Here is a 12,958-nt window from a genome sequence, read left to right as displayed (position 1 = left end):
TATTATATATTTAAAAGGGTATGTACTGTAAACTTTTCAGGCAAATTCATGTCTAATAGTAATTTAGTATCATCTTTATGTAGTTTATTGCTAATGATGTAAATGCTGTAAAAAAACCTAACTGGAAGTTTTGATTTCGTTGCAAAACAATGGACTCGTTGGAGGCTATGATTTATATAATTAAGTGTTATTTTACAGTAAATTTATACTAGTAGTTTGTACCCTAAACAAGTTTCAGATCCTAGATCCGCCACTGATTAGTTACTTTGGAAACTCATTAGTAAAAGTTATAAGCAAATTTAACTCTCAGACGAGTTGGGACATGAGTCTAGACTATAAATTTGATGTCATAACTAATTGATCCGTGACCCGACGACTCTCGACACCCAATTGATCGGGAATAACTAAAACATGAGATATCTGGAATTGTGTTATTTCGAAGAAAAGAACCTCACTCTTACTCATCAGAGTAAGACACAATGCACTAAACAAAAAAAGTCTAAATCCAAATTTCCAATCCTCCTTAACTTTTCTTGTCAAGTTTGTGTAGTTACAAAATTGCCACCGTTTCAACTATTGGAGGGACTCCGGAGTCCGGAGTCCTAACCCCATATATCCCCCCCATATTCAAACCATCCCCTTTGAACCCTTCAAAGTCGTGAGTCGTGACGATGGGAAACAAGGGGGGCCGCGCGTGGGGGGCCAAAGAATTGAAAGCCTCCATCGGCAAACCATCAGAAAACCCAACAAAGACCAAAAGTCTTGAGAAACCTCAAATCTGCATTCGTAAGCCTCTGAACCTCTGAACCAAATTCACTCTCTCTTCTTCCACATGCCTACAGTTCCAAAACCACACGTAATAATCATCCCAGTCAAATAAAACCAAAAAAAAAACCAGAGAAAAAGAAACCCAGAAAAAAGCAAAAAGAAAAGCTCTGTTTCCTGACTCATAGTCTCAGAGTCTCTCACACATAAAACGAAGTGTAATTTTTATTTGTTTTAATCACCACGCTCTGTCTCTGTTAATTTATTATTTCACTCATTTCTTCACGCTACCCAATCAGTCTTCTGGTATAAAAACCCCAACACAAAACTCTTCACTTTCCAAACACAAAGCTCCAATCTTTAGCCCTCTGTTTCTCTCTGTAACAATGGAGACTCTGTACTTTCTGAAGTTCTGGAAACCCAACCCTTCTCCCATTGCAATCCCCAGTCCTTTGGTGGAAACTGACAATGAGTTTGAGGTGGAAGAGGAGGAAGAAGAAGACTCCTTCTTTGATTTGGAGATTAGTATAGAATCAAACACCAGAACCCATCAGGAAAGTTCCAAGCTTTACTCAAAAGAAGCCAAAACAGAACCAACCCTTTATGTTTCTTCTCCTACTGATCCAATTTCCAAAAGGAAAGTTCTCCCCATTGAACCCATTCCCATTGCTCTACTCAAATCAGGTCCAAAGTTTGGGGTTTCCATCTTCAAAAAACCCAAATCAGCTACAGCCAAAAAGGCAGAGAAAACAGGGGAAACAGAGTCCTGCATTTTGAAGGAGACCCAGAAGCAGAAGAGGCCAGAAGTGAAAGGAAATGGAATTTCGAGCCCTGCTAAGCTGACCAGAGAAAACAGTTCGAGGGAAACTAGAAGCAAATTGCAGAATGAGCGCTCTGATGATTCGAAAACAGAGCGGTTTTCCAAGGATGTGATAAAGAAGTACCTGAAGCTAATCAAGCCTCTGTACCTGAAAGTTTCCAAGAGGTACGGTGACAAAGTGAAGGTTACCGGCGACTTGCCGATGGCATCGCCGACTTCATCACCGGCGGTGTCTATGTACTCGCCGAGGAAGGAGAAGCAGGGGAACATTCCGGCCGGAATTCGAGTTGTTTGTAAGCATCTTGGGAAGAGCAAGTCGGCCACGGCAGCTATGGCGGTGGCTCCGCCAGTTAACCGGAGAGATGACTCGCTGTTGCTTCAAGCAGATGGGATTCAGAGCGCCATTCTACATTGCAAGAGATCATTCAATTCTATAGGTACTGAAAATTCAATTTTTTTCTTTGTACTTTGAATTTTCATGTTGATTTATAATCTTAAAAATACTTATGAATCGAGCTGAAGAACTAACTTAAGTTTCTGAATTCCATTTCAGATTCCTCTTGCCTATCAAGATCAACAAGTTGGACTAGTTCGTCCATGAACTCATATTCTAGTGGTAAAATCACTATCCTTGTTTACAAATTTTGAACAAAATTGTACAATTGTAGTAAGAAAAAGTCTCTTATATATTTAATATCATTTGCAGAATCGTCTATGTTATCCCGATTTGCTGTCGAATCCCATGAGAGGTCTGCGAGAAGCTCCATAGGGGAAGAGCTAGCATGCTTTTGATATTTGATCAAGCTTTGTTTATTTGTATTCAACGCGGGTAGAAACAGAGCTAGGGTACTCTGTTTCTTTCGTACTATGATGTAAAAGCAAAGGAACATTAAAGTAATTTTGGGGTTTTAGGATTGAAGCATAGGGGTCTGCCGTTTGCGATTTTAGGGTTTTGGCTAATTGATGACCGGTGAATACCATTAGGGTTCTTCACTAGTTGTTGTCTGAAAAGTGACGGGTCATTATGAAATCTTGAACATACTCTGATTTCTAGTTTGTGTATCAATCAGATTGTGTTGCTTTTATGTTGCTTTTGAATGAATGAATATATGACTATATGAGAGACGCAAATCTTTGCAAATCAATCAGAGAGAGAAATGTGACATTATTTTCTCTGCATTAGTTCAGAGATTATGATTAGACTCATCAGAGTTTTGCATCTTTAATTATCCAGGAGAAAACTGGAAAGAGAACCAACATTGAAACTTCAATCTCATTGAAGATTGATTTCCATCCATTGGTTATTCACTTATTTGATTCTGGACAGCAGAACTGATGCTTTTCTGAAAGTGCTTTTGAAATTGCATTTTTAATTTACTTTTTGCTATATGTTGTATTTCTTGGTTCCAAAGTGAAAAAGCATTGAAATAGTTAGATGCTCTCTTACCAACCCATCCCATCGTTGGTCTGCAGAGATTCAATTCAATTTTGACTGCTTGTTGCAGCTGTGAAACTGCCATAAAGTCATTCAAATTTGCAGTTTCTCCCTGGATTTGGTTACCCTGACCTAACCATACATATTCACATTAATACATGCAGCTCAGTTTAAATTTACCCCAATTGCCTATGAGAGAACCCAGAAACTGGAGTTCATTCATTGCTTTGAGTCATAAATAAATACAAAGTATTACCTGCAGTTCTGCTAAAAGATGAAAATTTGTACAAGAGGAAAGAGCAGTGCCATTTATATGTATGCAACAGTGACGAATACTGTGTATGCAAACCGGTTATATGATAGTTTCTAAGTTTTCTTGGGTTAATGGAGTTGCTCATGATCGAGACGAATCATTCCTAATGTAACTTTCCGATTTTCGCATCAGAGTAGTGTGTTGTCAATACCATGTTTTACAATCTCATGGCTAAACAATGTCATTGCTTGAATATTAACCAATACGAACATAAAATGTAAAGATCGCTAACGTTGTTTCTCTTTACGATGAAATGATCTTAATTTATGTTATGAATGAAACGAGTTGATTCAATTTGCCACTTCAATTAAAAGATTATTTCATCACAGAATATAACAACAGTGGATTCATAAGGCATGCACTCTGCAGTGCACTGCATTTTCACTACATGATTACATTATGACGACAAAGAACTGCCAAGAAACTACTGTATTTTCCATATCACTGATATCAGACACCACTGCAAGCTTCACGGTGAACCATACCACAGACCTGGAAAAAGACAAAGTAAAATATCACATTGAAGACATTTGGAAATGGGGGGTTTAGTTTTCAACTTTGCAATGAACACCATCTGATAGAAGCATTTTATGCTATGATTATATATCGTCTAATTCTTCACATTTTTCTGTATTATTCACTTAAGCATCATCATTATAACCTATTTTTATTATTTTAGGTATTTTTGAAAGCAAAGAAGAGGATCATTGAGAAAAGATGCATTTAAAGCTAAATCACGAAATTTGTATGTGCAGAACAGTCAACTCAACAGACCATAGTAGGCAAGCTACTTGGAGAAAAAAAAATATGAATCATATATTGATGGAAAGCCCTATGAGTTTAATTTCCAGAGCCATTAGAATCACATCAATGTCATTTTCCTACATAAAGTGATGCATAATTTAGTGAGCAAAATGTCTGCCTGGCTGAGAATTACGTTGTTGATCGAAAGTTATATTTCAAGGCCCGGACCACTCCAAGCATCCCATGCACGAGTTTTGTAGTATCATTTTGATATATTGGAGATTATGGAGTCAGTTTATGAGCCAAACAAGAAAAATCTTATAAGGAAACAAATAAGACAACCCAAATTTGAGAAAGAAGTTTGTAACTTTATAAATAGGGGCTTCTTCCTCCTTTTCTTCTCTCTCTCTCTCTCTCTCTCTCTCTCTCTCTCTCTCTCTCTCTCTCTCTCTCTCTCTCTCTCTCTCTGCCCTACGAGACAATAATCTCTATGTTTTTGTGTAACTAAATTCTTCTAATTAGGGGATGTCCTTATAGCCATGTTTATACAAAACTCTTAATTATATTTGCTTAGTTTGATATCTTATTTTTATGTGATTGATATGCCTTAATTTGTGCTATTGATAACTTTGACATGTTTGTTTTCTTTGGTGCGCAACTTAGATTACATACATGTGATCGCAGGTAGAGTTAAAGATTGTTTCACCTAATAGTTGTGATTCTTTCTCTGACCAAGTAGTGACTACCTCACTTGTGGAGGTAAATTAAGGGATGCTTATTGATTTGGGTAGAGAGTGCGTTTCACGCTACCTAGACTTCAATCAACGAACAAACTTTAATAAATCTTAATGCTTTCTACTTGAGTTACTAGAGTATTGCGTTTCAGAACTAGTAAACCTGTTAGAGAATACTTATAATGAAAAGTGTGTTTCACGGCGTAAAATAACTTCAGGGAAGTAGTAAGAACAATTTCAATGCGTTTTATGGTTGTTCTTGTTTGTTGTCGGTCACATAATTGTTAAGTGCTTTTTATGATTGATCAAAAGTGGAGTATAAACGATGGTGAAATGATGTAGTTTATAACTTGTTCATCTCATTCATTATATATTATTAATTTACATTGTTTCTCTACCTTGGCATTGATAATCAAAACCCTCACATTTATTTGTTTTGTTTTGTTTAGCGTAAATTGTGAAAGTACTCTCAGTCTCTGGTATCGAACGATCCCCTTTTATTCTATACTACGATTGACAATTTTTTACAAGGTTAATTGAAAATACTATTTTGGCCCTATCACCATCTCAATGCAAGGAACTGGTTGGATGCAATATACACAGGTTTGATTTGATTGCTAGCTTCATCTAGAAGTGAAGTTTGGCCTCGCTATGAGGCATCGCTATGAACCCTAAGAAATGTTAGAATGATTCCAAGTTTTTTAAGCCTAGTTTGGTAAGCGGCAATCCCTACCTTTCTCACGTCATCGGTTTTGGACGAAACAAATTCGTGGTGAGTTACAGACAACTCACCAAACGTCTTCCACTGATCTTTTGCTTCGTACTGAACTCACTAACATGCACGTAGATGTTGGAAGAATGTCAAGAAATTACTAAAGTAGCCGAACATGAGAAGAGGGAGAGAGACTAGAGAAGCAATTATCTAAGGTCAACTAGCTTCTACGCATATTTGATGAACGAGTATAACATGGGAATTTTGATAATAGAGGATGTAGTTGCACAATAAACATTAGTCTGAGAGTTTTTTTCACCAACAGTCCCTCAACTCTGGTGTACTTACCAATGTGATACCTCAACTCTTAATCGTACCAATGTGATACCCAGACTCTAGTATTGCTATCATTGAAGTACTTCCGTTAGTTTTTTTTAACTTTTCCGTTATCTTGGTGACGTGGCAGTTACGTGAGGCCCACAAAGAGGGTTAAAAGACAAAATTAACCTCATCTGAGAGGAGCAATGTTTTTCCCGCCCTTTACCTTGAGAAAGACACCCAACAATTCCAATTTTGGCGCCAATTTTCCCTCCCTACTCCTTAATTTGTGTCTCTTATCTAAACTAAAGAACTACCGCCAACAAGTCGACCACAATCTGATAAAACCTAGATCAATCTCATTTTCTATTTTTACCCTAGCACTTGTTAAACTAACAGAATAAATATAGAAATTTATATGGAACATCTCATTTCCACAATCTCATAAGAATAAAAACACATAACTTAACGAAATTCAAATACATGTTTAAGTACCATTAGTTACCACCTTTTATGTTGATCTGCCATGATTTTTACTTGTAAGAACTAATGGTACATGTAGTTGAATTTCGTTAAGCCAGAGGGAATAATACCAGCAGATAAAGCATTGTACTAATGGTACTTAAAAGTTCTTACAAGCAAAAATCATGGCAGATCAACATAAAATGTGGCAACTAATGGTACTTAAACATGTATTTGAATTTCGTTAAGTTATGTGTTTTTATATTCTTATGAGATTGTGGAAATGAGATGTTCCATATAAATTTTTATATTTATTCTGTTAGTTTAACAAGTGCTAGGGTAAAAATAGAAAATGAGATTGATCTAGGTTTTATCAGATTGTGGTCGACTGGTTGGCGGTAGTTCTTTAGTTTAGATAAGAGACACAAATTAAGGAGTATGGAGGGAAAATTGGCGCCAAAATTGGAATTGTTGGGTGTCTTTCTCAAGGTAAAGGGCGGGAAAAACATTGCTCCTCTCAGATGAGGTTAATTTTGTCTTTTAACCCTCTTTGTGGGCCTCACGTAACTGCCACATCACCAAGATAACGGAAAAGTTAAAAAAAACTAACGGAAGTACTTCAATGATAGCAATACTAGAGTCTGAGTATCACATTGGTACGATTAAGAGTTGAGGTATCACATTGGTAGGTACACCAGAGTTGAGGGACTGTTGGTGAAAAAAACTCTTAGTCTGAATAATAAGTTTTTTTTTTCTGTGTACGTCAACTAAAGTATTACGTAAGGAGAAGTGTTTGAGCATTGAACTCAAAACATCTAATTTACTTTAAAGTTTGACAATTGATGTATAACATATCGCAATTACTTAAGTTTTATTAAGGATTCATAACCTCTTAATCAAAACTCGAAAACAAACACGACGCGAATGCCACACGAATATTCTACTACTACTCAATCTCCAATTCTCGTGCCATCGACTCTTCAGATAGCTCAAGGGTTTTCATCTTCTTTGAGAACTAAGATACTAGGATTAAACCATTCGAAGGACTCATGAACTGCTCTTTTAAGATGTACAATAATCATTCCAAGTCCCAAATCAACATCGAGTAATTGAGCCACGATAACTAACTGTTCATTGCATCAGTTCATCAAACAATAAGAAGACAAGGTCCAAAGCTTTCACATTGAAAGCACTTTGAACGATGAATGCAATCACTACAACAAAAAAGCTATTTCGTGAGGAGTTAATTAGTCGCTAAAAACTGAGATTTCCTCGCCATAGTGATTTCATGAGGAAAATATTTTGGTCACCAGTTCCTCGCGGTAGAGCGGTCAAGAAAAGTTTCTGCGAGGAAAATAATATTTCTTCGTGAAATCATTTTGGCGATGACAAGCCTTTTTTGTCGTTGTTATGCTTTAGCCACGAATTGTTTCATCGCCTACTCTTATATTTTTTCCTTGGTAAAATTTTTCACAGACTGTAAAATTGTCGTAAAATACATGTCTACATGAAATAAATTTCACCGCTAAACTTTTATTTCCTCGCTAACGACACGTAAATAATTAAAAAAAATTATTTCATAAAAAATAAAATAAAAACATTTTCGTCGCTATAAGTACATTTCAAGGAGGAAAACTTTCCATGCCATAAGTAATTTATAACGAGGAAATGTAAATTCATCAATAGAGGTAATATTCCTCGCCAAAAGAATACTCAATCACGAGGAATGTTACATTGGTCGATACATGTTTTATGATTTATAGCAAGAAAATTTACTTTTGTTGTTGAAGGGTATACTCAGTATAGCGAGGAAATTGACTTTTATCGTCGTAAGTTGTCTAATTTACAACGAGAAAATTCACTTTCATCATGTTACATACTAGCGAGGAAATTGGTTTTTTGTCGTTGTAAGTTGTAAAACCTACAACGACGACCTTGCTTTCCTCGTCGTAATGTTATAACCTATAATAAGGAAATTTACAATTTGTCGTTGTAAGTTGTATAATCTACAACGATGAAAATCACTTTTCTCGTTGTACCTCTGATAATCTATAACGAGGAAATTTATTTTTATCAATACAAGTGGTGTAATATACATCAATGAAATTTATTATCCTCATTGTACATTTTATAGCCTATTGCGAGAAAATTATATTTCATCACAATTAACTATTATTACGTGGAAGTGGTAAAATTCAAATAATTGTTATATTTATATAATTTGAAACTAATTAAAATAAATAGACCAATAATAAATTCAACAATAAATTATAATTAAAATACTGGTTTATGATAAATGGTAGTAAAATAACCTAAACCAATAACAAGTTCAAGGTGTTCTAAGAATTTTCACAAATAAATATGCTCAAGTAGAAGGATGTTGCCTATAAAAGTTAGCCATGAACTCCTCGAACCTTCTGGCTTGCTCCTCCAATCTTTGGATTACCTCAGTTTGTGCATCAATCTTTTCTTGTTGACTTCATACAAGTTGTTGGGTCTCTTGAAGTTGTTCTTCTAAGTCTTTGTTCTTTTTGGACATTTCAGTAATTGATGAATGAGAAATTCCTGATGGTGGAGGCCTAGGGCCGAAACCACAACCTTTGATGTAGCCTGATTTGGTTCCAAGAACTTTTGCACAAATTTGATCATCTGTCATTGTACGAGTTCCATCAGGTTGAGTCGTCTCATTTCGCATCTGTATCATTTCATCCTAGAAAAGTAGAAATACAAAATATTGACAGTTACAGATGATATGTAACTTCTCAATAAAAAACATATTTCTCAATAAAAAATAACATATAATTTTATGTAAGCATCATTAAAAAAAATTACTTACCCACTTTGCTTTTGCTCCCAAGTCCCAACCTTTTTTAATGCTTCGGTACTCAGTTTCAAAGCGATCAATTGCACCTTGCATCTCTCCAGTTTGTGCTGCCTATTGCATTCAAACAAGTTCTTTTAATATACACATGTTTTAAGCGATAAATTTATTAACATAATTTATAGAATCTTACAATTTGCTCTTGGTGAGACATGAATGACTTTGAGCCAGCTTTATGGTGATGTGTCAACTTTGACCTATTAATAACATTCTTTTCCGAACGAATCTAAAAGTATTGTGCATGTCAAATAATTATTCTAAATTTAAATGTAAAGAAAAATCATATGACAGAAAGATAATTCTAATGAAATTAATAAAAAAAATAAACAATATTGTACCTAAAACTTTTCACTAGAAAAATGCTTACAAAGAAACTCCCATTCTTCCTGAGTCTTGACATCTTCGTGTTTGTTTTCAATTGCCTCCTCCATTGTTGAATATTTCTCAAAATGTTTTTTCAACTTATAACGAAAATTACATAACACTGTCTTACAGGTTGTCATAACATATCTCTCCACCCAAGGGAGAGACATGTCAAAGTCAAACTTGTTCTGCAAAAACAATTTCATGTCAAACAAAATATATAATATATAGAATGAACTCGAAGCAATTGGTGTCAACCTCACTCACTTGTATTCTTTTGATTAAGTTATCCACATCAAATTCAGTAATCTCTTTCCATTTTTCCACATTCAATGGAGCATGGTTTCGAATGGTGCAACCAATTTCATTTGCAAACATCTCAGCGTATGGGCCTGTAGGTCTACCATTTTGTTCAGTTAGAGTAACGGGTATTTTGGATTTCAACTGAGACAACACTTTATCTACATTCACTCCTCTTGTCTTTCCCCGCACCTTTTTTGGACCTTTAACATAAATTTTATTAATGCAATATCATAAATATATCTCATTCACAAAATATAATAAAATGCATAATATTGTATACCTGTAGGAGGGTCTTGATTATCAGGTGACATCACATTGTCATTTTGCTCTTCAGTCACATTGTCATTTTGCTCTTCAGTTTCAGTATTTGTCAATGGAGGACTATTAGCAACTTGATGTTGAAGACGTGCACTTACTCTAATCCCTGTCATTATATTTGTGATTTAAGGTACACACTTATTTTTACAAATGATATAAATGAAAATTATATTATGTTATCTTTTTACTATATTTACTAAAAAAAGGACTACAACAATAGGTACCAGTCGTAGTTCGTTCTGTAGTGATACTAGCAGTAGAATTCAGTCCATTTTGTACAGAATTTTGACTTGGTTGATCAGTAGGTTGAACACGCATGCGTTTAGTCACCGGATTACCTATTAACATACACAGTTGCTATATTATTAAATACAAGTCAAATTAATAAGTGAAAACTAACGTTATATATACATATATTTTTGTGGCAAATAGATTTCAAAGATTTACCTAAAGTAGAACCGGATGCAACACGTACAGATTTTTGGGATGGCAAATCAGTAGCCATTGTGCGAAAGTGTTTACTTGCTGCATTACCTGGTTTTATACATATACATGTTAAATTAAAATATAAATTGATAAACAAATAAATTATAATTTTACAAAACAAAAAAATACAATACACACCAGTAGTAGGCTTTTGAATATTAGAGGTAGTAGAACGGCGCATCTTGTGATCTACTTCAGAAGAAGCAAATACAAAATCTGCAAAAATAGCAAACTGAAATTACCTTGTGAAAATACAAATTACAACAAGAGTTCAAAACTCCTAAATGGCTGCTTGCTGAACAAGAAGCCTAAAGCTAAGCAATGTGAATAATCTCGTTGTCTAAGGAAAAACTAATTCAACGATTACAACTTAAAAAACTTCTAGCAATTAACGATGAAGATTCTTCCATAGGGTTGTACCCAGGAATGTATTGAATTTGACAACTTAATCAAACACGTGATTTCTCCTTCCCTTCAAACTCCTACCAAGTACTTATTGCCTCCGACGCATCGATCGATAAGTAATTTACAATCTATGCATGCCTCAGGTTCATCTTCTTCTGGCTTAGATAGATTTCTACCTAAATGAGAGATCGATCGATCTACTTTCTTAAGATACTCGAAGGGCATAGCAAGAGAGATGGGCATTGATCGATCCGTAATATATACATAAGAAAGAAGAAAGATGAAAACTTAGTTTTACTTACAAAGTTGAAATCTTCAAAGACGGTGATGCAAGAGAGAGCAACTATTCAAAGGCGGCACATGTGAGATATTAGATTTAAGAAAAAGTAGAGTTAGGTTATAAAGGTTATAATTATGTCTTATTGGTTTTATTATCTGAAACCTAAAGGTTAGCGCCTTATTTTTTTTCCCTCTCTATATCCGTTTGCCTTGTAAAATTAACATCATGCCAATGACACTATGTTATTTTCCTGTGAAATTAGCGTTTTGTCTGTGTTTGCTAACTAAAGAAACAAGATCCACTATCAGGGTTAAAAAAGAATTTTAGCTAGATTTATAATTTAGATTCCAACATTGACTCTAATTTATATAGCTTGATGTTCATGTCAAAATTTATATCAAGTGGAATCTAGGTGAGGAGTAATCTCCATAAACCTAATTAATGTTGATGAGGTACATTTCATAAGAGCAAGTGGAATTTAGGTAAGGAGCGATCACTCGAAACAAATTTGGGTGAAAAGTATTTAATTGATCCAAGTGAAGATTTCTGAATCATGGTTAAGAGCAATCTCCTCACATCTGAATGAACGATATTTTAAAAGCAGTCTAAATAATGAGTAGAATGTATGTGAGCAGCAATCTCATCAAAGCAAATATGTGTGAGGAGTAGTATTTCATAAGAGGGACATGTGGAATCTAAGTGAGTAGCAATTTCCTCGAAGTGAATTTGAATCAAACGGTATATAGGATTCCATTTGAGTGAGGATAATTTGAATTAAGCAATCTCCACAAACGGTATATATATATAGGATTTCATTTGAGATAAATTCGAGTGACACACACAAAATTCATGTTCCTAGATGAATCTCATAAAATAGTCAAATATGTCATCATTTATTTAAATAGTACGGATTTCTTAATGATCACCAACCAATGCACCGTTTAGAACTAGGAAATAACAAACATGCTTAAACTTTAAGTACTTATTGAAGCATATTTTTGCTTTGAGGTGATCCATTTCCACTCCTCACCCATATTTGTTTTAGAAGGTCACTCCTCACCTAGATTCTACTCATTCGGATTTCTTTCGCAATACCTGTCATGAAGATTAGCTTTAAGAGGATTGATCCTCACCATGAGTTTAGTACTCCTTACTTGATCGAATCATGTATTGAAGTATTTCTCACACAAATGTGTTTAGAGATTGCTCCTCACCCATATCACTTATCTTTGTGGAGATTACTCCTCACCTAGATTTCGATATTAGCTAAAAATTTCCACTTGATCGAGCATCGAGCTATATTAATTAAACAGTAATTGTTTATCTAGTTTTAATACCCTTTTTAACCCTCATAGTAGATATATAGTTTTTCGTTAGTGAACATGGAGTAAACTGTAATTTTACAGGAGCATAACATAGTATCTTTGCATCACCGTATCTCATAGCCATCCTTATTTTGTTTTGGTAATCAAAATTGCATTAGGACAATCCGAGAAGGAGCCAAACAGCCCAAATAGAATCAAATACAAGAAACTACTATTAGCTAACATCATATTGATATCTTTAATACTAAATAAAAACAGAGGTTTAGCAGTCATAGTATCTTCTCCGGCGTTAAC

The 12,958-nt window shown here is 34.8% G+C and overlaps 1 protein-coding gene across 1 annotated transcript; it reads left to right on the top strand.

Moving 5' to 3' along the window:
- The first annotated feature begins 934 nt into the window (after window positions 1–934).
- LOC126802749 (membrane-associated kinase regulator 5) lies at window positions 935–2,692 on the top strand. The gene is made up of 3 exons (XM_050530431.1): window positions 935–2,022; window positions 2,139–2,201; window positions 2,292–2,692. The coding sequence occupies exons 1-3, from the start codon at window positions 1,152–1,154 to the stop codon at window positions 2,375–2,377; spliced, it is 1,020 nt and encodes a 339-aa protein (XP_050386388.1). The 5' UTR covers window positions 935–1,151; the 3' UTR covers window positions 2,378–2,692.
- Window positions 2,693–12,958: the final 10,266 nt, after the last annotated feature.

Source organism: Argentina anserina, chromosome 7 (assembly GCF_933775445.1).
Source record: "Argentina anserina chromosome 7, drPotAnse1.1, whole genome shotgun sequence".
Classification (NCBI taxonomy): Eukaryota; Viridiplantae; Streptophyta; class Magnoliopsida; order Rosales; family Rosaceae; genus Argentina; species Argentina anserina.
The sequence above is the reverse complement of the archived record's forward strand: the minus strand, read 5'-3'. Positions and strand labels throughout refer to the sequence as shown.

Excerpts from the sequence above, each read along its gene's own strand:
- LOC126802749 (XM_050530431.1), top strand. The coding sequence starts at position 1,152 with ATGGAGACTCTGTACTTTCTGAAGTTCTGGAAACCCAACCCTTCTCCC. Across the intron at positions 2,023-2,138 it reads GAGATCATTCAATTCTATAG|ATTCCTCTTGCCTATCAAGA; the intron begins GTACTGAAAATT and ends ATTCCATTTCAG. Across the intron at positions 2,202-2,291 it reads CATGAACTCATATTCTAGTG|AATCGTCTATGTTATCCCGA; the intron begins GTAAAATCACTA and ends TATCATTTGCAG.